This window comes from Entelurus aequoreus, linkage group LG21, assembly GCF_033978785.1.
Source record: "Entelurus aequoreus isolate RoL-2023_Sb linkage group LG21, RoL_Eaeq_v1.1, whole genome shotgun sequence".
Lineage (NCBI taxonomy): Eukaryota > Metazoa > Chordata > Actinopteri > Syngnathiformes > Syngnathidae > Entelurus > Entelurus aequoreus.
The window spans coordinates 48,423,973-48,451,715 of NC_084751.1; the positions used below are offsets into that span (position 1 = coordinate 48,423,973).

Here is a 27,743-nt window from a genome sequence, read left to right on the forward strand (position 1 = left end):
AACAACATTGGCAATATTGTGATAAAAGTCAGAATTTTATATGACAAATGTCAGCATTTTGCATTAAAAAGTAATAATTTTACATAAAAAAGTAATAATTTTACAAGTAAATATTGCAATATTACAGAAACAGAAAGAATATGAGAAAATGTTCCCAATTTTATAAGAAAAAGTCAACACATTGTGAGAAAAAGACTGCTTTTAAGTTCATTTTGTTGTTGTTGAATTTTTGGTTTATAATTGGTTTTTAATCTTCATTATTTACTTCAAGTTATTACAGTATGTCTCTATATACATATTTATTTATTGAAATTAATTTTGGCCAAAGGGGGCACATTTCAATTCCTTATACACACTTGTTATTTCATATGTTGACCAGAGGGGGAGCACTTTTAAAAGCGACACACAGCCAATGTGAAAAATCCCTCTGTGGAGGAGGCGTGGTCCACGCGTCGCCTGTGGGCGGAGCATGTGCGGAAACGTTAATAATATAATAACAATATAAATTAATAATAATAATAATATTTACATACTATGCAAATATAAAAAAGCTTGTTGTGAAAAATGAGTTGGATTTTCACAAGAGAAAGGTCACAATTTCACAAGAAAAACTTGGAATTTTGGCACTATTATAATAAAAGTCGTCATTTTACTCAACGCAAGTCCAAATTTTACAAGATAAACTGGATATTTGTGCAATGTTATGATACAAGTTGGATGTCTACTCAATAACAGTCGCGATTTTACAAGAAAAGCTAAACATTTTGGCAATTTTATGAAAAGAGTCGTAATTTTACTCGACAAAAGTCACAATTGTATAAGAAAACTTTTAACATTTTGACAGCGTAATAATAATTGGAATTTTAATCGGCAAAATTATGACAAAACTCATAATTTTAATATTTTACAAGAATAACAAAAAAATGGCAATATTGTGATAAGTCATAATTTTATATGACAAATGTCACCATTTTTGCATTGAAAAGAAAATATTGCAATATTACAGAAACATAAAGAATATGAGAAATTGTTCCCAATTTTATAAGAACAAAGTTGACACATTGTGAGAAAAAGACTGCTTTTATTTATTTTTGATCTTTTATTTGTAATTGGTTTTTAATCTTCATTATTTACTTCAAGTTATTACAGTATGTCTCTATAAACCTTTTTTTTTTTTAAATACATTTTGGCCAAAGGGGGCCCATTTCAATTTCTTACACACACCTGTTATTACACATGTTGGCCAGAGGGGCAGCACTTCAAAGTTTTACGCACACTTGTCATTTCATATGTTGACCAGAGGGGGAGGACTTTTAAAACTGACACAGTCAATTTGAAAAATCCCTCCTTTTTGAGCTCACCCTAATTTTGATAGATTTCACCACCAGGGGGTGCAAATGAGACATTCTCTATTAGATGCAATGGTTTTCCGTATTGGGACCATGATTTATGTCCTAACTTGTTCACACCTCCTCATATGGAAGGTACTTTTCCTTCTTGATGTCTCAAGAAGAGTAGAAATACAAGAACACACAAAAAAAAACACACACACACACGCACACACACACACACACATCATGACACTTGAAGGCTATTTTTGGTGATCCAAACACATTTATAATGTATGTGATGAAGAAAAGATACTTTTAGTGCCAACATGAGTCTTAAAGCTCCTTCTTATGTGTGTGACATATGAGAGTCACACTTGTGTTGTTCAACATCCTGCCACCATCATTGAAAGGTTTGGAGAAAAAGGTTTGATGTGGGCAACTTGATTGTGTGTGTGTTTGTGTGTGTGTGTGTGTGTGTGCGCGCGCGTGTGTTTGTGTGTGTTTCATATGCATCTGCCTGGGGGTGTCTAGTTTTCCGGATGTGTTGAGTCAAGGGGTCTGAGTGTGTCCAGTGGCCCACTTGGCCTTCCTACTTCCTGTGTGTGTGTGTGTGTGTGTGTGTGTGTGTGTGTGTGTGTGTGTGTGTGTGTGTGTGTGTGTGTGTGTGTGCGCATGTTAACTTATGCAGACATGCATCACTGCATGTTAGTGTGTCTACACTTGTGTTTCTATGTCAGTGTGTGTGTAGTGTGTGTGTTTCTATGTCAGTGTGTGTGTAGTGTGTGTGTTTCTATGTCAGCGTGTGTGTAGTGTGTGTGTTTCTATGTCAGTGTGTGTGTAGTGTGTGTGTTTCTATGTCAGTGTGTGTGTAGTGTGTGTGTTTATATGTCAGTGTGTGTGTAGTGTGTGTGTTTATATGGCAGTGTGTTTGTAGTGTGTGTGTTCCTATGGCAGTGTGTGTGTAGTGTGTGTGTTTCTATGTCAGTGTGTGTGTAGTGTGTGTGTTTCTATGGCAGTGTGTGTGTGTTTCTATGTCAGTGTGTGAGTACTGTGTGTGTTTCTACGTCAGTGTGTGTGTAGTGTGTGTGTTTCTATGGCAGCGTGTGTGTAGTGTGTGTGTTTCTATGTCAGTGTGTGTGTAGTGTGTGTGTTTCTATGTCAGTGTGTGTGTAGTGTGTGTGTTTCTATGTCAGTGTGTGTGTAGTGTGTGTGTTTCTATGTCAGTGTGTGTGTAGTGTGTGTGTTCCTATGTCAGTGTGTGTGTAGTGTGTGTGTTTCTACGTCAGTGTGTGTAGTGTGTGTGTGTTTGTAAGTCAGTGTGTGTGTAGTGTGTGTGTTTCTATGTCAGTGTGTGTAGTGTGTGTGTTTCTATGTCAGTGTGTGTGTAGTGTGTGTGTTCCTATGTCAGTGTGTGTGTAGTGTGTGTGTTTCTACATCAGTGTGTGTAGTGTGTGTGTGTTTGTAAGTCAGTGTGTGTGTAGTGTGTGTGTTTCTATGGCAGTGTGTGTGTAGTGTGTGTGTTTCTATGGCAGTGTGTGTGTAGTGTGTGTGTGTGTTTGTAAGTCAGTGTGTGTGTAGTGTGTGTGTTTGTAAGTCAGTGTGTGTGTAGTGTGTGTGTGTTTGTAAGTCAGTGTGTGTGTAGTGTGGACAGTGGAGGGCTGCCTGGGGGACATCAGTGGATGTCGGGGGGGTTGTGTGCCCCAAATTGCATTTTTGGGCCTGGCTCCATTGCCCCCCCCCCCCCCACACACACACACATTGCCATCTTTGTGCACATATTCTTCCTCTTATGTTGTATTAGTTCCCACTCACACTCCAAATGACACCAACATATTTGGGGTAAAGAAGTAAACATTCACTCATGTAACAGTATTTAAACGGTAAAGGTTCTGGAGAAAATTCATTGTGTTTTTCCAACAATGACATAAACAATTTATAATCAACAATAAAAAACACAACAAAAAAACATTGCAGTCAAAAAATATCTTTAACTATAAAAGCACAAGTCAACACCATTCATTAAACTTCAGCCTTAGGATTTGTGTTGAAAAATATCATCTTATTAGGATGTATTAGCAACCACACACCACAAGGGGAGTCCTATGGCCCCATTTGTCACGGTTTACCTGACACATGAAACGTGACAAATCTAGAGGGGGGGGAGGGGGGTGTTTTGTGGAAATTCCAACTTTGACCACAGCGTCAGTTGCTATGTAGAGTACCACTTTCTATCATTTTCAGCAGAGTTCATTGCAAATGGATTAACCCTCCCCGCCCCCGCCTTCCTCTCACGTGAGACTTACCCAGGAATGTTGCCAAAATAATTCATTCCCTACATAAAAACACAATGTGATCATTTTGAGATGAGTCATACTGTGCAGTAGGCGGGTCAAGGTGAGCGGATCAAGCGCTCATCAACAACTCGCCGTAACTCATTGTAAACAAACATGGCGTCAATCATGTGCGACTTCTTCACTGCTTTAGACAAAGACTCTCCATGCGATATTTGCACCAAACCTTCTATAAACATTTTGCAAGGAGGGAAAAAGCATGTTTGAGTCTTTATTACTTTGTTTGTTTGTTTGTTTGAGTCTTTATTAGTTTGTTTGTTTGTTTGTTTGAGTCTTTATTACTTTCAAATGTTGATGAACTAGAGTTCATCTCAATTTAAATACCGTATTTTCCGCACTGGTGTTCAAGCAGTACCCCCCAAATTTTAGAGGAAATATTTGTACATATATACATATATGCAGTACATATATTAGCCACACTGGACTGTAAGCCACAGATGTATACCAGTACAAAATATTTTGTAAATGTTTATTTACATACCTTAATTGTTTCCAAACAGTGCCTGTAACAAGGCAGTAAAACGGCTGATCAAACAAAACAGAAGTCATGGTCATGGACCCATTAGCTGCGCAAGCTAGCTCCCCAATCAGCTAAACAGACTGAAAAACTCCACCGTGACATTTTGGTGAATATACGAAAGTGAAACAATACAAAAAGAATGCTATTTTAAGTTAATAATACTAACACAGACTTTTGTAAATGTGTTAGCATATTAGCTAGTGCTAAGGACATTAGCTTAATTATATTACGATAACACGTACAAATATGCATGAAAACACTCCTACAGACATCACACGTGGGACACTTTAGTATGAATTGTTTTAGTTATATTGTAAAACTTATAAACGTTGCTTGGAGGGATGAATTAATAATCCTTTCGAGCAGATTCTATACTATGGTCGGTTATATTTCTGGTTCAAGGCACTAAACAGGAAGCCGCAAAACCTGCAGTGAGCGAACGCGTCTAAAAGATAGCACCATAGCAGAAACAACAACACACCTTTTCAGTGTCTCTAGTGGCGTTTTATGAAATGTACCGTATTTTTCGGAGTATAAGTCGCACCGGAGTATAAGTCGCACCGGTCGAAAATGCATAATAAAGAATGAAAAAAACATACATAAGTCGCACTGGAGTATAAGTCGCATTTTTGGGGGAAATGTATTTGCTAAAAGCCAACAGCAAGAATAGACATTTGAAGGGCAATTTAAAATGTCTAAAGAATAGTGAACAACAGGCTGAATAAGTGTACATTATATGAGGCATAAATAACCAACTGCTATGTTAACGTAACATATTATGGTAAGAGTCATTCAAATAACTATAACATATAGAACATGCTATACGTTTACCAAACAATCTGTCACTCCTAATCGCTAAATCCCATGAAATCTTATACGTCTAGTCTCTTACGTCAATGAGATCAATAATAATATTTGATATTTTACGCTAATGTGTTCATCATTTCACACATAAGTCGCTCCTGAGTATAAGTCGCACCAAACTATGAAAAAAACTGCGACTTATAGTCCGAAAAATACGGTAATTGTTGAATACAATAACAATATGGCCGTCGGCGAAGAAAAATCCATTAATTAGCCGCGCAGTTTTTTAACTCGCAGGATTCAAAGCGTGGGAAAAAAAGTAGCAATTTATAGCATACTTGCCAACCTTGAGACCTCCAATATCGGGAGGTGGTGGGGGGGTGGGGTTGTTTGGGGCGGGGGGCGTGGTTGGGGGCGTGGTTATTTACAGCTAGAATTCACCAACTCGAGTATTTCATATATATTGCATATACATATATATATATATATATATATATATATATATATATATATATATATATATATATATATATATATATATATATATGTATGAAATACTTGACTTTCAGTGAATTCTAGCTATATATATATTTTTTTATTTTTATTTTATTTACATTGAAAAAAAAAAAATACTTGAATTTCAATGTTCCAGTGGCTATCCATTAGATGGCAGTATTGTCCTGTTTAACTTCTTCGTTCATGATGAGTATATCATTTCGACCGCCATGTCTGTAATTTCCTCGTTCTTCTGCTTCGTCTCCTTGTTGTGTGCGCAGTTGTGCACTCTATAAAAGCCCTAGATGTTATGACGTCTTCGGGCAGGCAAGCTGTTTATATTGTGGGAAAGCGCACGTGAGAACAGGCTGTCCCCACTCAGGTCCGCATTGAGCTGGAGGGGGCGTGGCCTCCAGCTCCGGCTGAATACCGGGAGTTTGTCGGGAGAAAATCTCTGCCGGGAGGTTGTCGGGAGAGGCGCTGAATACCGGGATTCTCCCGCTAAAAACGGGAGGGATGGCAAGTATGGTTTATAGTCCAGAAAATGAGTTAATAATAGATATAAACAAAGTATATGTAACATCAAACATGATGTTTTTAGTTCATATTTAGTCTGTCTACAGTTCAGTTTGTAGAGCGGCCTTGCCAGCAACTTGAGGGTTCCAGGTTCGATCCCCTGCTTCTGCCATCCTAGTCACTGCCATTGTGTCCTACACTTTAGCCACCCGCACTGGTTTAAATGTAACTTAGATATTGGGTTTCACCATGTAAAGCGCTTTGAGTCACTGGAGAAAAGCGCTATATAAATATAATTGACTTCACACTTCTGAGGTCGGCCATCTAGGCAGTCAACTAGAAGGGCATGATTTCATTGCGCCCTCTCCAAGTTGCTGTGAGAAGTGACATCCATTTAGGACTGCTGGTCCAGGGTGTACCCCGCCTTACGCCCGATTGTAGCTGAGATAGGCTCCAGCGCCCCCCCGCCACCCCGAAGGGAATAAGCGGTAGAAAACGGATGGATGGATGGATACACAACAATGAGAGGAGCAGCCATAAATAGACTAATTGCTACCTGTCCAGACAGGTGCGACACGCTGCAGACTCAGCATATTGCAGAAGAAGCAGCAATGACATTCATGAAGCTGACCCTGACACTAAAACAGCAGCAGCTGCTGGGCGTGACCTCCACAGTGGACGTGTTCCCACCTGCCACGTGATGGATGCGTCGCTCCTCACCGACCTTTTATAGAAACAACATAAGTTCAACGCCCTGACTGAGGACTAATCAGCTGAGTAAAGACTGGCCTCACAATCATCAAGCAGCAACTTAGCAGGTTAGCAGAACAAAGATGGGAGCTGAAGCAATGACGGCCAAGGTTACAAACCTTCTTTCCAGGAAACACTTTATCACACTAATCCATGCCTGTATCACTAATCCATGCCTGTATCGCATCTGGGCTGGACTACTGTAACTCAGTGGTGGCCAGCTGACATCACATGGACACAGATAAGACCTTCTGGAGGAAAGTTCTGTGGTCAGATGGAACTAAAAATGGACACAATACCCAGCAATGTGTTTGGAGGCTTTTAATCCCAGGAACACCATTCCTAGCGTCAAGCATGGTGGTGGTAGTATTATGCTCTGGGCCTGTTTTGCTGCCACTATTGCTTTAAATGGGACAATGAAAAAGGAGGATTAGCTCCAAATTGTTCAGGACAAGCTAAAATCATCAGCCCGGAGGTTGGGCGCAGTTGGGTGTTCCAACAGGACAATGACCCCAAACACACCTCAAAAGTGGTAAAGGAATGGCTAAATCAGGCTAGAATGAAGGTTTTAGAATGGCCTTCCCAAAGTCCTGACTTAAAGGTGTGGACAATGCTGAAGAAACAAGTCCAACATTTGTAAGTTTTACAATAGAACTAAAACAATTCATACTTACTAAAGTGTCCCATGTGTGATGTCTGTCTGAGGGTTTTTTTCATGCATATTTGTACGTGCTATCGTCATGTAATCAAGCTAGCATCATTAGCTAATATACTAACACGTTTACGAGTGTCTGTGTTAGTATTGTCAACTTACAATGACATTCTTTTTCTATTATTTTAATTTCACTAATTTGTCAGTAAATTCACCAAAACGTCACGGTGGAGTTATTGAGTCTGTTTAGCTGATTGGAGAGCTAGCTTGCGCAGCTATTGGGTCCATGACCGTGACTTCTGTTTTGTTTGAGCAGCTGTTTTACTGCCCTGTTACAGACACCATTTGGAAACAATTAAGGTATGTAAGTAAACATTTACCAAATATTTCTGTGTAAATAACTAATTTACAAAGTATTTATCTGCAGCTAATATATGGACAACGTTTTTTTTTCTTCTAAAATTTAGTGGGTGCGGTTTATATATCACTGCACCAATTTGTTATTTTGCACAAAAATCTAATCTCTCTCTCATAAATTCAAATTCAAGTTTAAATAAAAAAAGTATAACAAAATAAATAATTTTACATAAATAAAAAGTGTGAAAAACCCCCCAAAATGTTTTAATTGGGGTTGGGGGGGGCGTGTTCTCAGTATTTGGCCCTGCAGTAAATAAAACAATGAGCCATTACCTCCTTGCTTGGCACTCAGCATCAAGGGTTGGAATTGGGGGTTAAATCACCAAAAATGATTCCCGGGCGCGGCCGCTGCTGCGGCCCACTGCTCCCCTCACCTCCCAGGGGGTTAGGGTGGTTATCTCACCACACCTAGTGTATGTGTGACAATTAAAGTTACTTTAACTTTTACTTTAAATACGCTAAAAAACACTGTTGAATTTATGAAATAGTAAAGTAGTAACAACAAGTCAACACTAGGGATGATGTTCGAAACCGGTTCTCCCGGTTGTTCGATAAGGAAAGAACCGTTCGATAAGAAAAGAACCGATTCCATGGACTCGAATCCCTTTTTGAGAACCGGTTCCCGTTATCGAGGCCACTATAGTAAAGAAAAAGAGTTGGTTCTTTATTCGAATCCCTAGGAACGAATCCCGTCCCACAGGAAATGCCCTGTGGCACATCCCAGGAAATGACGTAGCTCAGTCATTAGGCGGCAGATACAGAAGCAGCAACAACAATGGACCGGAAAAAACGCCTCAAAGCATGGCTTCATTTTACAAAAAAATACGACGAGGAAACGGCTATCTGCAATTATTGCCAGGCTTGGCTCTCACGTAAGGAGGGGAAGTACAACAAGCATGTTGAAACATGTTCAGGCCGTACATAACCTGAAGGTTAGAGAAAGTTGTCGTGGAGAAGCAGCGACAGAGATGACGAAGCACGCCCCTCTTCCTCTGCTTCAACCTGCAGTCCCAGTGATAGCGCTGGTGAGTAACTAACGTGAACTGTTGCCGGTTAATTTCCATATCTGCTCACTCGTAGCCTTTAGGCGGAAATAAGGTTACCTCTTATGTCAACCAGGACTGCAGTAATGTTGCTAGACTAAAGTTACCTAAGCATAGTTAGTGGCTAACGGTAACGTTAACGTTAGCCTTTTTGTATGTGTCTGATCGCGTTAACGTTATCTTGTAGCCTACACCACTCCAGAGTTTGCAGGTCTGGCTAATAAACTAGTGCTTTCTTTATTTCTGTAGTTTATTTGGTACATGAACACACTTACAGCATAACACATCACATGATCATATCATTTCACTTGACATCATGTCCGAAAAGGAGTAGGAAGAAGTAAAGCTTATTTAATCATACCCCTTTCCCACTTCAGAGCGTTTACAAATATATACACCATTTACTGACCTTTTTATAATAAAATAACATCTGTGAATTAGTATATACAACAGTTGTGTAATTAATTAATTCAGTCATTATTAATACACTGAGATGAAGAATATCTTATTTTCAATAAGGTTGAAAGTATTTCTTATAATTCTGCACGATTCATTTGAACAACCTTTTAAAGTGGATCATATCAGTACAATGTTGAACTTCTTTACTTAATCCATTCCAGCATTTAATTCCACATACTAATGCTATCCCCCCAAAATGGATTAACTCGCTGGAATAAAAAAAGACAATATAACATACATCCATAAACGTGGACGCATGTGAAAAAGTGCAATTTATTTATCTGTACAGTAATCTATGTATTTACTTATATATATTTATATATATTTATTATTTTTTTATATATATTTATATATTATTTATATATTTTTATTTATTTATATATGCACCTTATTGCTTTTTTATCCTGCACTACCATGAGCTTATGTAACGAAATTTCGTTCTTATGTGTGTTGTAAAGTTCAAATTTGAATGACAATAAAAAGGAAGTCTAAGTCTAAGTCTAAGTCTAAAGACTTAATAACAGACACCCTAGTCTTCACATTCAGCTAATTTCCCCCTAATTCTATGCTGTGTCTGTCCCTCATTTTCCCTCCAGGACAAGGACGTGCAGTCAGAGGATGTTCCAATAGCAGCAGAAGTGCACTTTTTGGAGAGCTGTATTATTTTCAGTTTTTTGCCCAAGGGGACTGATTTTATTTAACACTATATTATTATTTATACACCTATAGTGATCACAGAGACAGGTTGTTTTTGTGTTACTGTATATATTTGTTTTTATGAAAAATCCCACTTAATATACTTTGGCTAACAGTCAATATTTATTTATTTATTTTTTATTTATTTTTTATTATAAAATAAAAGTGAGCTTTTGTTAAACCAAATATTGTGTGTTTTTTTCCCATATACAACAACCTATCTGGACTCCATAAGAGAATCGATAAGGAATCGGTTGGATAAGAGGATTTGATAATGGGCTCGAACTCGATAACTTCTTGTCAAACATCCTCCCTAGTCAACACTAGATAATAAAGTATCTATTTCATTCCTCATTTATATGTATTTAATATTGCATGTTAAACTTTAATTGTGCTCTATAAAAAGTTTTGCGTTGACATTTGTGGAACGGACATATTGTGTTATTCATTATTGTGGACAAATGTGTTAAAACTTTCATTTGACCAATTTATAGCCTTAAAGTGTTCATTTTAACGTGTAATGTTTGCCTTACCGTCCACTGAGTAGAAACCCGGCCACCACGGCCAGCAGGACCAGCGCCAATGTGATCGCCACGGCAACAATGGAGGCTTGGGCACGCTCGCTGGTGGCCGTTACTGCCAGAGGAGAGAGAGAAATACCCAAACACTTGCAATATGACGTGTGGTTCTACAGCGGTGTGGAGTCAAGTGCAGGTGTGTGGTTCTACAGCGGTGTGGAGTCAAGTGCAGGTGTGTGGTTCTACAGCGGCGTGGAGGCAAGTGCAGGTGTGTGGTTCTACAGCGGTGTGGAGTCAAGTGCAGGTGTGTGGTTCTACAGCGGTGTGGAGTCAAGTGCAGGTGTGTGGTTCTACAGCGGTGTGGAGTCAAGTGCAGGTGTGTGGTTCTACAGCGGTGTGGAGTCAAGTGCAGGTGTGTGGTTCTACAGCGGCGTGGAGTCAAGTGCAGGTGTGTGGTTCTACAGCGGTGTGGAGTCAAGTGCAGGTGTGTGGTTCTACAGCGGTGTGGAGTCAAGTGCAGGTGTGTGGTTCTACAGCGGTGTGGAGTCAAGTGCAGGTGTGTGGTTCTACAGCGGTGTGGAGTCAAGTGCAGGTGTGTGGTTCTACAGCGGTGTGGAGTCAAGTGCAGGTGTGTGGTTCTAGAGCGGTGTGGAGTCAAGTGCAGGTGTGTGATTCTACAGCGGTGTGGAGTCAAGTGCAGGTGTGTGGTTCTACAGCGGTGTGGAGTCAAGTGCAGGTGTGTGGTTCTACAGCGGTGTGGAGTCAAGTGCAGGTGTGTGGTTCTACAGCGGTGTGGAGTCAAGTGCAGGTGTGTGGTTCTACAGCGGCGTGGAGTCAAGTGCAGGTGTGTGGTTCTACAGCGGCGTGGAGTCAAGTGCAGGTGTGTGGTTCTACAGCGGTGTGGAGTCAAGTGCAGGTGTGTGGTTCTACAGCGGTGTGGAGTCAAGTGCAGGTGTGTGGTTCTACAGCGGTGTGGAGTCAAGTGCGGGTGTGTGGTTCTACAGCGGCGTGGAGTCAAGTGCGGGTGTGTGGTTCTACAGCGGCGTGGAGTCAAGTGCGGGTGTGTGGTTCTACAGCGGTGTGGAGTCAAGTGCAGGTGTGTGGTTCTACAGCGGTGTGGAGTCAAGTGCAGGTGTGTGGCTCTACAGCGGTGTGGAGTCAAGTGCGGGTGTGTGGTTCTACAGCGGTGTGGAGTCAAGTGCGGGTGTGTGGTTCTACAGCGGTGTGGAGTCAAGTGCAGGTGTGTGGTTCTACAGCGGCGTGGAGTCAAGTGCAGGTGTGTGGTTCTACAGCGGTGTGGAGTCAAGTGCAGGTGTGTGGTTCTACAGCGGTGTGGAGTCAAGTGCAGGTGTGTGGCTCTACAGCGGTGTGGAGTCAAGTGCGGGTGTGTGGTTCTACAGCGGTGTGGAGTCAAGTGCAGGTGTGTGGTTCTACAGCGGTGTGGAGTCAAGTGCAGGTGTGTGGTTCTACAGCGGCGTGGAGTCAAGTGCAGGTGTGTGGTTCTACAGCGGTGTGGAGTCAAGTGCAGGTGTGTGGTTCTACAGCGGTGTGGAGTCAAGTGCAGGTGTGTGGTTCTAGAGCGGTGTGGAGTCAAGTGCAGGTGTGTGGTTCTACAGCGGTGTGGAGTCAAGTGCAGGTGTGTGGTTCTACAGCGGTGTGGAGTCAAGTGCAGGTGTGTGGTTCTACAGCGGTGTGGAGTCAAGTGCAGGTGTGTGGTTCTACAGCGGTGTGGAGTCAAGTGCAGGTGTGTGGTTCTACAGCGGCGTGGAGTCAAGTGCAGGTGTGTGGTTCTACAGCGGCGTGGAGTCAAGTGCAGGTGTGTGGTTCTACAGCGGTGTGGAGTCAAGTGCAGGTGTGTGGTTCTACAGCGGTGTGGAGTCAAGTGCAGGTGTGTGGTTCTACAGCGGTGTGGAGTCAAGTGCGGGTGTGTGGTTCTACAGCGGCGTGGAGTCAAGTGCGGGTGTGTGGTTCTACAGCGGTGTGGAGTCAAGTGCAGGTGTGTGGTTCTACAGCGGTGTGGAGTCAAGTGCAGGTGTGTGGCTCTACAGCGGTGTGGAGTCAAGTGCGGGTGTGTGGTTCTACAGCGGTGTGGAGTCAAGTGCAGGTGTGTGGTTCTACAGCGGCGTGGAGTCAAGTGCAGGTGTGTGGTTCTACAGCGGTGTGGAGTCAAGTGCAGGTGTGTGGTTCTACAGCGGTGTGGAGTCAAGTGCAGGTGTGTGGTTCTACAGCGGTGTGGAGTCAAGTGCAGGTGTGTGGTTCTACAGCGGCGTGGAGTCAAGTGCAGGTGTGTGGTTCTACAGCGGCGTGGAGTCAAGTGCAGGTGTGTGGTTCTACAGCGGTGTGGAGTCAAGTGCAGGTGTGTGGTTCTACAGCGGTGTGGAGTCAAGTGCAGGTGTGTGGTTCTACAGCGGTGTGGAGTCAAGTGCAGGTGTGTGGTTCTACAGCGGTGTGGAGTCAAGTGCGGGTGTGTGGTTCTACAGCGGCGTGGAGTCAAGTGCGGGTGTGTGGTTCTACAGCGGTGTGGAGTCAAGTGCAGGTGTGTGGTTCTACAGCGGTGTGGAGTCAAGTGCAGGTGTGTGGCTCTACAGCGGTGTGGAGTCAAGTGCGGGTGTGTGGTTCTACAGCGGTGTGGAGTCAAGTGCGGGTGTGTGGTTCTACAGCGGTGTGGAGTCAAGTGCAGGTGTGTGGTTCTACAGCGGCGTGGAGTCAAGTGCAGGTGTGTGGTTCTACAGCGGTGTGGAGTCAAGTGCAGGTGTGTGGTTCTACAGCGGTGTGGAGTCAAGTGCAGGTGTGTGGCTCTACAGCGGTGTGGAGTCAAGTGCGGGTGTGTGGTTCTACAGCGGTGTGGAGTCAAGTGCAGGTGTGTGGTTCTACAGCGGTGTGGAGTCAAGTGCAGGTGTGTGGTTCTACAGCGGCGTGGAGTCAAGTGCAGGTGTGTGGTTCTACAGCGGTGTGGAGTCAAGTGCAGGTGTGTGGTTCTACAGCGGTGTGGAGTCAAGTGCAGGTGTGTGGTTCTAGAGCGGTGTGGAGTCAAGTGCAGGTGTGTGATTCTACAGCGGTGTGGAGTCAAGTGCAGGTGTGTGGTTCTACAGCGGTGTGGAGTCAAGTGCAGGTGTGTGGTTCTACAGCGGTGTGGAGTCAAGTGCAGGTGTGTGGTTCTACAGCGGTGTGGAGTCAAGTGCAGGTGTGTGGTTCTTAGACTCACAGTACGGACTGGTCTGGAACTCAAAACGTCTACTGAAAGCACCGTAGCCTGCGGACGTCCTGGCTCGCACCTGCAACACACCATCAATCAATCAATCAATCAATCAATCAATCAATCAATCAATCAATCAATCAATCAATTTTGACTTAAATGACGAGTGTCTCAAAGGGCTGCACGAGCCACAACCACATCCTGGGCTCAGATCAGCCTTTAAACACAAACATATTCTCCTTCTGCTCGACATACTGAGAAGGACAAACTGTATCCATTCTTTGATACATTTTGCACATTGGAGATGCTGAAAAAAAACAAGCGACTGTAGGTCGATTCATGCTAAGCTAACGAACAAAACATCATAGCTTTGCTGTACAGGCCAGTGTTTGTCAACCCTTTTTTGAGCCAAGGCACATTGTTTAAGTTGAAAAAACACGGAGGCACACCACCAGCAGAAATGTGGAGGCACACCACCAGCAGAAATGTGGAGGCACACCACCAGCAGAAATGTGGAGGCACACCACCAGCAGAAATGTGGAGGCACACCACCAGCAGAAATCCTTCAAAAACTTAACTCAGTTGACAGTAAAAAGTCGTTGTTGGATATGACTTTAAAGCATAACCAAGCATGCATCACTATAGCTCTTGTCTCAAAGTAGGTGTACTGTCACCACCTGTCACATCACACCCTGACTTATTTGCACTTTATTGCTGTTTTCCTGTGTGTAGTGTTTTACTTCTTGTCTTGCGCTCCTATTTTGGTGGCTTTTTCTCTTTTTTTGGTATTTTCCTGTAGCAGTTTCATGTCTTCCTTTGAGCGATATTCCCCGCATCTACTTTGTTTTAGCAATCAAGAATATTTCAGTGGTTTTTATTCTTGTCTGTGTGGACATTGTTGATTGTCATGTCATGTTCGGATGCACATTGTCTTTGCTCCACAGTAAGTCTTTGCTGTCGTCCAGCATTCTGTTTTTGTTTACTTTGTAGCCAGTTCAGTTGTAGTTTGGTTCTGCATAGCCTTCCCTAAGCTTCAATGCCTTTTCTTAGGGGCACTCACCTTTTGTTTATTTTGGGTTTAAGCATTAGACACCTTTTTACCTGCACCCTGCCTCCCGCTGTTTCCCACATCTATAAAGCAATTAGCTACCTGCTGCCACCTACTGATATGGAAGAGTATTACACGGTTACTCTGCCGAGCTCCAGACAGTACAGAAACTCAACAACAACACATCATTTGCAGACTATAAGTATACTTGTTGGTCACAAAAAACATTCATGAAGTTTGGTTCCTTTATGAATAGGGTTAGGGTTAGGGTTAGGGTTCTATATAGGACATATATACCTAACCTAACCTAACATATATTGAAGTGGACTGACTCTGAATCAGATACAGATGTGCATATATTATCAGATGTGCCTTTGTCTTGTGGATCATGAGCATGAATCAAAGTCTTATTTAAGTCTGAGTCGTACCTGAAAGACGTAGACCGAGGAGGGCTTCAGACCTTCCACCACCATCTCCGTCTCCCTGGACTTGATGATGGTGTAGCTGGAGTCCTGCTAACCCTTTTTCTAACTCTAACCTTAACCTTCTAACCCAGGGGTCACCAACCTTTTTGAAAGCAAGAGCTACTTCTTGGGTAGTGATTAATGCGAAGGGCTACCAGTTTGATACACACTTCAATAAATTGCCACAAATAGCCAATTTGCTCAATTTACCTTTAACGCTATGTTATTATTAACAATTAATGATATTTACACTTAATTGAACGGTTTAAAAGAGGAGAAAACACGAAAAAAAATGACAATTAAATTTTGAAACATAGTTTATCTTCAATTTCGACTCTTTAAAATTCAAAATTCAACTGAAAAAAAGAAGAGAAAAACTAGCTAATTCGAATCTTTTTGAAAAAATAAAAAAAATAATTTATGGAACATCATTAGTAATTTTTCCTGATTAAGATTAATTTTAGAATTTTGATGACATGTTTTAAATAGGTCAAAATCCAATATGCACTTTGTTAGAATATATAACAAATTGGACCAAGCTATATTTCTAACAAAGACAAATCATTATTTCTTCTAGATTTTCCAGAATATTTTTTTTGAATTTTAATCATAAGTTTGAAGAAATATTTCACAAATATTCTTCGTTGAAAAAACAGAAGCCAAAATGAAGAATTAAATTAAAATGTATTTATTATTCTTTACAGTAAAAAAAATAAATTTACTTGAACATTGATTTAAATTGTCAGGAAAGAAGAGGAAGGAATTTAAAAGGTAAAAAGGTATATGTGTTTAAAAATCCTAAAATCATTTTTAAGGTTGTATTTTTTCTCTAAAATTGTCTTTCTGAAAGTTATAAGAAGCAAAGTAAAAAAAATTAATGAATTTATTTAAACAAGTGAAGACCAAGTCTTTAAAATATTTTCTTGGATTTTCAAATTCTATTTGAGTTTTGTCTCTCTTAGAATTAAAAATGTCGAGCAAAGCGAGACCAGCTTGCTAGTAAATAAATACAATTTAAAAAATAGAGGCAGCTCACTGGTAAGTGCTGCTATTTGAGCTATTTTTTAGAAAAGGCCAGCGGGCTACTCATCTGGTCCTTACGGGCTACCTGGTGCCCGCAGGCACCACGTGGGTGACCCCTGTTCTAACCCTAACCCTTAACAAGACGTGAGTGCGAGCCCGTTGGACCATAGACGGACCGTGCACACCCTTCTTATCTTCTTCTTTTTTCACTCTGTTCTATCGCCCCACCCCACCCCTTAGCCCTAACCCTAACCAACTATTTTGCTTTATGCCTTATCTTAACCCTAACCTTAACCCTAACCCCAACCCCAACTCCAACCCTAACCCCAAACTCAAACCCTAACCCTAACCTCTTATTTTTTTGGTGATAAAATAAGAGTTGTAGAAATGATTGTAGAGTCAAGACAGCCATGACATGAAGTTCTTTACAAGTACGTACACTTTGGACCACCACTGTATTTAGAAACACCCTTTTGGGGGTTTTCACTGTAAAATCTTATAACAAAATGTTATTATTTTGAAAGATATTTGACATATATTGAAGTGGACTGACTCTGAATCAGATACAGATGTGCACATACGTTGTCTTGTAGGTCATGAGCATGAATGAAAGTCTTGTACCTGAAAGACGTAGACCGAGGAGGGCTTCAGACCTTCCACCACCATCTCCGTCTCCCTGGACTTGATGATGGTGTAGCTGGAGTCCTGCTCCTGTGCCACACCAAGACAAGACAAGGCGCTGCTGTGATTTCCTGAGCAGGATTGGAGTGCATCTCTTGTGCGGGTGTGAGGATCACTTTCCCACATGTAACTTCATCAGCTTTAAACAAAGACTCCATTAGCCAGAAGCCATTAGCTAACCACTGACCACAAGCCTCCTTCTCTCCGCTTCTACCTTTTATTGTGACCTTCCCAGAAAAGACTGCTTACAAGGAGAAAACCAGGAGCAATGATGTCAGCCCAAGCATCAAATTGCTGCCTTTAAGGGAAGAGCTTTGTCAAAGTAAATCTTATCTTTTTACACTGCAAAACCTGAAATCTAAGTAAGATGAAATATGTCAAATAAGGCTGATATTTGCTTATTTTCTGTCTGATAAGATCATTCTTCTCACTAAGCAGATTTGATGTTAGAGTGTTTTACTTGTTTGAAGTGTTTTGCTCCTAAATGATGTCAGTAAGATATTACAGCTTGTTGCTGAGATTTGATGAGCTATATTGAGTAAAACATGCTTGAAACTAGAATATCAACTGTTGTGTCATCAACACTCACAAGTAGAAAACTACTTTTTTAAAGTCATCATTTCGTATTTCAAGCATGAAATAAAAAATCATGACTTTGACACAATTGTGTCTCATAATTAAAACAGATGACAGCCAAATGGACTTTGCTGTTTTATTTTCAATGAAACAATAGAAAACAGGTACTCATATAGTAGTACAGTTGGCACAGTACAGTAAACTGACAGTTAATATTTAAACATTTAACATTTCTAACTATTTTGAACAGAAATAGTTCATGCACATTCAGGTAAATTCTTCAAAATTACAATTAAAAAAATGTGGCTGGGGGCCGGGCTGTATATATACGTATATATATATATATATATTCCTTGCGCACTAATTGACTGAAAGAGCACGCACTTGGCGCGATGATGTCATGTTATCCATGGAAAAATGCATTTTTAGACCATATGATTTGCCTGAGCGGCTAGGAGACCCCGAGAGTAACAAGCACTTGCCTTGTTGCCTTTCCATTAAGAACAATAAACTAGTTTTTAGTATAAGTTTGCTGGTTTCCAATCAACCTATCCCCAGGTGCATGTCCTTGGAGGTGGGAGGGGCCTATCCCCAGGTGCATGTCTTTGGAGGTGGGATTATGTTAAATTATTATGATAAATGTTAATTCCTCCATTTTACTTGTCATTGATGAGATGTTTACATTGTTGTTTTGCATTTCAACTATAATGATTCCCTACTAAACATGTGTTGTGTTCATACTATTGGGTGTCTGAATGGATTAATTGGACTGACATTATTATTTCTTATGGGAAAACATTTCTTTAGTTTCCTCACAATTTTCTTTTTTGTCGGATCTTTTGGGAGAAATGATCAACCAAGAAACCTGAGATTCCACATGTGATCGCTTTAAATCCGGATACAACCCGTTGGAAAAGTAGAACAATACAAAATGTGTACTGTACCTTCTCAAAAGACTTAATCTCATATTCCAGGATGATGCCGTTGGGTCGGTCCGGTTCGGCCCAGGAGAGTGTGATGCTGCTCTTCCCCGCATGACCTTTTCTCACCACACTCACTGGGGAAGGTGCTGCACACACACACACACACACACACACACACACGCGCACACACACACACACACACACACACACACACACACACACACACACACACACACACACACACACACACACACACACACACACACACACACGATTAAAAGGCAGCAACAACAACAACATGAAGAGAGTCGTTGAAGGTGACAGGTGTAGGGATGCTATAGGAACTGAAACTGTACCAAGTGACTTGATTGTTTACCAACAACATCTCATTAGCTACGTGCACATGGACATATTTATTCGGGTTAAAAGACTAACTGGAATAAAAATGCTTGGTGTAAAGACGCCATTGGGAAGTTTCTGACCCGATTACACACGTTCAGATCAAAATTCCATTCCGATCCAGACGGGTGCTTTATGTCGATAGTCACTGGGATTGGAGCGCATGAAAACCATATTTCATCAATTTAGGTTCAAATGTGTCCTTTCTGCACATAATGTCATATATACACTATATTGCTAAAAGTATTTGTCCACCTGCCTTGACTCACATATGAACTTGAAGTGCCATCCCATTCCTAACCCATAGGGTTCAAAAAGGCCTTTTTGCAGCTATTACAGCTTCAACTCTTCTGGGAAGGCTGTCCACAAGGTTGCTGAGTGTGTTTATAGCAATTTTCCAAAAGTGCATTGGTGAGGTCACACACATGTTGGTGAAGAAGGCCTGGCTCTCAGTCTCCGCTCTAATTCATCCCAAAGGTGTTCTATCGGGTTCAGGTCAGGACTCTGTGCAGGCCAGTCAAGTTCATTGTCATCCATGTCTTTATGGACCTTGCTTTGTGCACTGGTGCACAGTCATGTTGGAAGAGGAAGGGGCCCGCTACAAACTGTTCCCATAAGGTTGGGAGCCTGGAATTGTCCAAAATGTTTTGGTATCCTGGAGCATTCAACGTTCCTTTCACTGGAACTAAGGGGCTAAGCTAACTCCTGAAAAACAACCCCACACCATAATTCCTCCTCCACCAAATTTCCCACTCGGCACAATGCGGTCCAAAATGTAGCGTTCTCCTGGCAACCTCCAAAACCAGACTAATTCAGACTTAAAGAAGGGATCCAGTTGTCGTCTTAACGAGCTGTTGTATTCACGACGTGACAGCTGCTCCGAGTGCTAACTGCTAGCCTCAGACACATACATAAAATGCCGTAACATAAAGATCTGCCGCAGCCCGTACATAATCACAACATAAAAAGCACATAACAGCTCCATTTCAAAAAGAGAGGTAAAACAAAAGTAGTGAACAGGAGGGAAAAAAATGATAAATAAATACCGGGTCAACGTCGGACAAGCAGAAATGCACAAAGCAATGTTTGTTTACAGTGGAAGTAAGCGCTTCAAAATAAGCACCTGCAGTGTGCAAACTCGTCCAAAAGACGGCGCCATAGCACAAACAATAACACACCCGTTTATGTTATGTGTTGCGCATGTCAAAGTAAAGTATTCTGATTTAAGTTGTTTTGTATGAAAATTCATGTCATAATCAGATAATTTTTTAGATAACATTCTAGTCCGAATGATGATCAGATTAAATACATTTGTGGCTAACGTAGCATTTAAAAATGAGTTGATTATGATAACTGTGATGTCCAGTTGAAGGTATATTTGATTTTTTACTGAGTTTCTGACTATCATTTACAAGTACTATTTAGTACACACTGCCTCAAGTTACGATTACAAGATTTGAGACAACAATAGTTTATAGGCTACAAATGTGTTGCTTCGCTAGGAAGTTGTCTTTGCCATTAAGTTGAAGGAGAAACCTACAGATTGTTCGTACTGTAAGTATTGCACTTATTACACAGCAGCTGTTTGATTATAGTATGCATCTTACTTGTAGTTTTCATTACCAAATTTGGAGGTGTTGAAATTGCCATGTAAAATTGCTAATGCTAACCAGTAGCGTGTGTATGTGAAATCAGTGTAAGTTACTGTTAGAATAATTGTTTGTAAGTTATCACAAAAACTTTGTGTTACATTGAGTGTCTGGTGAGAAGACAAAAGCTGTCTTTGGAACCTACCAAGAGTAAGGCTCGTAAAACTCCACTGTGTGGGGGTGGGGGTGGGGAGAAGCAAAATGAAGGTGTTCTGTTTTCTTTCATGTATGGTAATCAACAGAAAGATATTGTTCTAACCCAAGGACTTCAAAGCGGAGAGGAAGCAGGACCAGACTCCCCTCCAGGCGACCTCTTCTTGAACGTCCTTTTTCAACTATTTTACGACCTCTTCTTTTGAACTGTTCGGCAACCAAAGACAAGGCTGTTTACGACCCACTTCCCTCTGGAAGCAGCTGTGGTCATGTGGTCGGAGAACATCAAATAAATAAGGAGGAGTACAATCTTTCGCCAGAGCGTGCTGAGATACTGTACAAGGGTACAGTGCACAGGCGACTCTCCTCAATTGAGTCCAAATTGAATTCTGTCTCTGTTTAATTCTTTGCCTATTGTCTTGTTTAATAGATGTCATCTGTGTTTGAACCTGACAATTACCATCAAGCTAGCAGCTTTTGGAAAAGTGGAGCCTTGCTTTAAGTTTGAGCGTTTTCTATTAAGCATACTCGCTTTGTTGGCAGGGAAAATTGCAACGTAACCTGGAGGCAGTTTGGCCGAGTCCTGCTTTAGTGCTTGTTTGCCCGCCGAGTGTTTGAGCCGGCCCGTCACGAGGTATCGAAATATAGCACCTTTTGATTTTAGGTGAATCAATTCTGTACCCGTTCTTAGACTTGCTGCTTACTTAAAACTGCTGACAAAGTTGCTTTACCTCAACCACTGAATGCCTTAATTTGAACTACTAAACTATTTTTAAATGTGACAATATTTCCTCCATCTTGTGTCCATCGCTTGGTATTCCAGCTCGAGCTGAGCTGCTCCATCCAATGAGATGTTTTCTAGGCCAAAGCAGCTTCAGCTCCATGTTTGGCAGGCCAGCCTAATTACAGCATCTTCAGCTATTCACTCAACGTTGGCAGGAAAGACCACAAGTTGAACCAGGACTCTGTCAAGCTGCTGCCGGGCTCCGGGCTCCGGGCTCCGGGCTCCGGGCTCCGGGCGCTCGCTGCCAATGTTTGGAAGCACCACAGAGAGAAAAATTTGACTAATCGGCCAACAAACATCTAAAGAGCTCAACACACAAGCTATTAGAGGAAATAAATATACACAGCACCTGCTTCCTAAAAGTACATCTTTTTGCAACATAACTCAAAAAGTTCTGGGTGGATTTTGATGAAACTTTCAGGAAATATCGGAAGTGGAATAAGAAAGAGGTGCTTAGATTTTGGGGGTGATCCGGATCACCAGCTGGATTCAGAATCATTTAAATGATTATGAACTATTGGCAGACAGGGCCTGGCAGAAGTCTGAACTCTCCAAGGGCGGTCCAGTTCCTCTCTGGGATGGGCAGAATAGTCACAATCTCCTTCACATGGAAAATAAATATTTTTGGAACCTAGAGAACACGACTAGATCTTTGGACCCATCCCCCCCACAGACTAAGAGGACACTTCATGGTTCATGGAGGACAATGGGGCTACGAATGGCTACCGAATTTGGTACTTTTAAAGGCACTGACCAAATTCCGTCGTTAGTGACGTCATGTCCTGTTGCACACACCGGCTCAAACACTCGGCAAGGAAACAAGCACTCAAAACAGCAAACTCAGCCAAACTGCCTCAAGGCCATGTTGCAATTTCCCATGTCAACAAAGCAAGTACGCCTGATAGAAAACACTCCAACATGAATGAAGGCTCCATTTTTCCAACGTATGCTAGCTTGGAACTAATTTGCATTGGCTTTCCCATAGACGTGCTAACGATCGGCATTAGCGATTTTAAATGGCGACTTCAAAACCTCCAAATTTGGTCATGAAAACTACAACTAAGAAGCATGTTGCAATCAAACAGCTGGTGTGTAATAAATGCAATACTCACAGTACACACACGTTGTAAGGCTCAACATAAAACAAATTCCTACAGTAGCTTGGCAACACGCTGTAGTCAATACACTACTGCCATCTAATGTCTTGGAAGTGCACCTGCATGCAAAGTCTACTATATAATATTTGCTAATCAGACTCAGAAATGCATGAAGAAAACAAGATAAAACAACTGGACAGTACAGTTATTAAAATCAGCTTTATTTTCATTGTTACACCTAAAAATGTGGTTTTATTCTTAAACAATAAACATTTATTAACACATGGAAAATTGGTGAAGTTGGTACTGTTGAGTATTGGTATCGATTCCCCAGGTATCGGTTCAAATGTGAACAGTAGCATCCCATAATGGGACATCCCATTGTTTGATTCTGTGATTTAAGTAGCAAAAACTGAAACTATTTAAAAATATACATAATACATAAGAAGTATAATCATGGATTGGTATGTACTAAAGTTTAAGGTCACAGTAAAGGAATACAAACACTGTAACTGCTTAGGTTTTTGTTCAAACAGCTTACATTTAAAAAAATAAAAATAAAACATACCACAACATTAAGAAGACAAGTATTGCTAAAAGTGTAATAATAAATAAGCGGAAGGTGACTAACATGGTGGATCGGATCATAGCCGTTTAGAGTTTCGGGTCAACATAAAAACAAAACATTAACTTCTAACTAAATTCATTATTTTAGTAAAACAAAGTATTTGTGTTGCAGCTGGATGGCTACTTTTTGCTTAGTGGGAAACAACGCAAACAAAGTGTAACGCAAATCCGATAAGTATCAATCAGTCGGTCTGCTCACTAAGCCCTAATCACCAAGACAAGGACTCTGGATGTAACAACAACTCATGAGTAGGGATGATGTTTGATAAGGAATTATCGAGTTCCAGCCTATTATCGAATCCTCTTATCGAACCGATTCCTTATCGATTCTCTTATGGAGTCCAGATAGGTTGTTGTATATGGAAAAGAACACACAATATTTGGTTTAACAAAAGCTCACTTTTATTATATAAGAAAAAAATAAAATCTAATAAATAAATAAATATTGACTGTTACCCCCCTAAAAAAATAAAATAAAATAAATAAATATTGACTGTTGTTACCCAAAGTATATTAAGTGGGATTTTTCAGAGAAACAAATATATACAGTAACACAAAAACAAGCTGTCTCTGTGATCACTATAGGTGTATAAATAATAATATAGTGTTAAATAAAATCAGTCCCTTGGGCACAAAACTGAAAATAATACAGCTCTCCAAAAAGTGCACTTCTGCTGCTATTTGACATAACTGTTTGTTATGATGCTTTGACATTTTTGCACTTTATTTCTTTATTGAAAGAACATTCTATGAAGAGAAAAGTTGTTTGCAAATGTGTTTACCATGCTAAAAAATGAAAAGTTAAAGCTAAAAAGAGAAATACACTTTATTGAGTTAACATTATTTCTTTATGGGGGGAAAATGTTATGAGCTAGAGAACAATAACAACTACACTACCCAGCATGCAACGGGAGTTACGAGCATGCGCGGTAGCCCCGAAAAGTGTTGCATGTTGCCACGCTGTGAAAGTAAACATCAAGAACTCAGCCAACACGCCTCGTCTGCATTATTTATAATTAGACAGACAACACATCTACAGTGTGATTTTGTAACGTTTACAAGGTAAAGAAAAACAAAAGTTCAAAAAGGGAGATGTGTTGTATATATATGTATGTGCTGCGGTGTTGTATATATATGTATGTGCTGCGGTGTTGTATATATATGTATGTGCTGCAGTGTTGTGTATATATATGTATGTGCTGCAGTGTTGTATATATATGTATGTGCTGCGGTGTTGTATATATATGTATGTGCTGCAGTGTTGTATATATATGTATGTGCTGCAGTGTTGTATATATATGTATGTGCTGCGGTGTTGTATATATATGTATGTGCTGCAGTGTTGTATATATATGTATGTGCTGCAGTGTTGTATATATATGTATGTGCTGCAGTGTTGTATATATATGTATGTGCTGCAGTGTTGTATATATATGTATGTGCTGCAGTGTTGTATATATATGTATGTGCTGCAGTGTTGTATATATATGTATGTGCTGCAGTGTTGTATATATATGTATGTGCTGCGGTGTTGTATATATATGTATGTGCTGCAGTGTTGTATATATATGTATGTGCTGCAGTGTTGTATATATATGTATGTGCTGCGGTGTTGTATATATATGTATGTGCTGCAGTGTTGTATATATATGTATGTGCTGCAGTGTTGTATATATATGTATGTGCTGCAGTGTTGTATATATATGTATGTGCTGCAGTGTTGTATATATATGTATGTGCTGCAGTGTTGTATATATATGTATGTGCTGCGGTGTTGTATATATATGTATGTGCTGCAGTGTTGTATATATATGTATGTGCTGCAGTGTTGTATATATATGTATGTGCTGCAGTGTTGTATATATATGTATGTGCTGCAGTGTTGTATATATATGTATGTGCTGCGGTTGTTTTAAGAAGGTTGCGACAGCTGCCGTAAAGGAGGTGCGTTGCTAGCCTGGTTGCTATGTTTCAGGTTGGTGGTAAAAGTGTTGGTCATGTGTTTGTAGTCTGCTCAAATCTCTCAGTAAAGTTATTCGATGGATTATAGCTTTTGTTTTGAACTTTATTACACCTTGGAGCGCTTTTTCCCGTCCATTGTTTTCCTGCTTTCGCTATCTGCGCCTAATGACTGAGCTACGTGACGTCATTTCTTGTGATGTCCCACGGAGCATTTCTGGTCGGGACGGGATTCGAATAAAGAATCAACTCTTTTCCTTTACTATAGTGGTCTCGATAACGGGTACCGGTTCTCAAAAAGGGATTCGAGTCCGAGGACTCGGCTCTTTTCTTATCAAACAACCGGGAAAAGCGGTTTGGAGTATCATCCCTAGTCATGATAGAGAAAACCTTGCATGCTAACACTGTGAAAATATCTTGAAACATTCCTTGGAAAGGTTTGATAAGGAATTTTGCAAATATTAAAAGCTGACAGATCATTTGGAGTAACTCAGTAATACGTTCGTTAATCGTGCTTTTGAAAAAAATAGGATGAAGAGTACAAGATAGAAATCCATCTGACTTTGCATAACTTTGTTTTGACCATCTTTTTTTGTAAAGTTTCAGGTGACAGGTACTTATTGCCACTTACAGTAGAACTTCATACAACCAACTAAGTATGACATATCACTTTTTACTCTCAGGTTGCCTGCAGACATTTCCATGTATAACATTTTAAAGTCGTGTATTCCAAAAGCTCTCAAGTCAAGTGAGCTAGCTTGAGTTAGTTAGCATCCATCACTGCTGTAACACAAACTGTTGGCCCCGCTCTCAGGGGCCACTTGGCGAGTCTCCCACACATCAAGAGGCTTTTAACCAAGCAAAATGCTCCCTCCGGCAACATATTTACCGTTGGTGTGTGTGTGTGATGTGTGTGTGTGTGTGTGTGTGTGTGTGTGTGTGTGTGTGTGTGTGACACCCAACGACGTGTAGGTTTCAAAGGTCTCAGCAGGGAATAAATCATTGCTACAAACACAGTAACTGTATCCTGAGGAGATGCTTGCACAAAAGTCTTATCTGCCACATCTTAAAAGCCTGAAACCAGAAACCAAACACACACACACACACACACACACACACACACACACACACACACACACACACACACACACACACACACACACACACACACACACACACACACACACACACACACACACACAAAAGGTCTTCTTTAACTACTGTAAAGGCTGCTGGGATGAGAGAGTGGGTTTCTCTTTACTTAACTGGTAAGAATGCATGAAAAGTATGTTCTATAGTGTGAAAATGGATGCAGTTGACAGTATAATAAACTCCAAAGCCTGTGGTGCCAACAGAGGATTTACAACTACATAAATAAGTGTAGCTGTATTGTGTAACAACAGAGCAGACGTCTAAATGTTGAGACAGTTGTCATAGGAATTTTGCAGGATTTCATATTTAATATAATGTAACTTGTAAATGGGGATGGGAATAATTCAATCAATTCAATAGATTGGTAAGAATTTGGTCCTGAGGAAGAAACCTGGCGAGCACTACAAGGCTGCAACCATCATAACGAGGTCGCTGTCTGAAGAAGGCTCGGTGTTGTGTTCATGACGATGTTTGCATTTAAAAAGGGAGCTCAGAACATTCAGTGAGAGGTGCTCACATCCAATTAAAAAGTAAATAAGCACCTGATGAATGAATGTTTCTAAAAGCTATTAGTGATTGCACGTCCCTAATTAAAAGTCAAACAGTCACTTTTAGGATTTGTCTTTCTTTTTGATTAAATAGTACATTTATTGAAAATAATACGCTAAATATATATGTCGTGTTTTCTGCACAGATTGACAGTTTGTGCAGCTTCCTCCTAAATGTTCAATAAAGCACAAAAAAACAGATCTGATGACTTCCCTTACTTACAACAGTCAAAATACTCAAGCTTTGCCACTTAAAATAAATAAATACAAAATCACCAATTATTTATATTTGTACAACTGTTTAACATTCAGTAAAATGGAACATATACAGTCGTATTTTGAGGTCATACACCAAAATACTCATATCTAAAACCAATGTTCCAAACAGCAGTTTTAACTTGCTTTTTAATAAGAACATTTCACTTCTGGATAATGAATATATATTACGGCTGCAACTAACGATTAATTTGATAATTGATTAATCCTGTTGATTATTACTTCGATTAATCGATTAATAATCGGATAAAAGAGACAAACTACATTTCTATCCTTTCCAGTATTTTATTGAAAAAAACAGCATACTGGCACCATACTTATTTTGATTATTGTTTCTCAGCTGGTTGTACATGTTGCAGTTTATAAATAAAGTTTATTAAAAAAAATAAAAATAATAATAATAATAATTTTTTTTAAATAAATTTAAAAAAAAAAAATTGCCTCTGCGCTTGCGCATAGCATAGATCCAACAAATCAATGACTAAATTAATCGCCAACTATTTTTATAATCGATTTTAATCGATTTAATGGATTAGTTGTTGCAGCCCTAATATTTATCAGTAGTTTTAGTAAGTCATGTGATAAAAATGTACAACATTGACCTTGGAAAGTAGACTCCTACAGAGTGCTTCTCAG

The 27,743-nt window shown here is 40.4% G+C and overlaps 1 protein-coding gene across 1 annotated transcript in view; it reads right to left on the bottom strand.

Annotated features, from left to right (window-relative positions):
- LOC133638791 (ephrin type-A receptor 5) overlaps nt 1-27,743 on the bottom strand; it is a 192,688-nt gene that overhangs the window by 38,556 nt on the left and 126,389 nt on the right. The window contains exons 6-9 of the mRNA XM_062031743.1: nt 18,485-18,609; nt 16,905-16,994; nt 13,758-13,827; nt 10,568-10,670 (exon numbers count right to left, since the gene is read on the bottom strand). Coding sequence (XP_061887727.1) covers nt 10,568-10,670; nt 13,758-13,827; nt 16,905-16,994; nt 18,485-18,609 — 388 coding nt within the window. The remainder of the gene's footprint in view (nt 1-10,567; nt 10,671-13,757; nt 13,828-16,904; nt 16,995-18,484; nt 18,610-27,743) is intronic.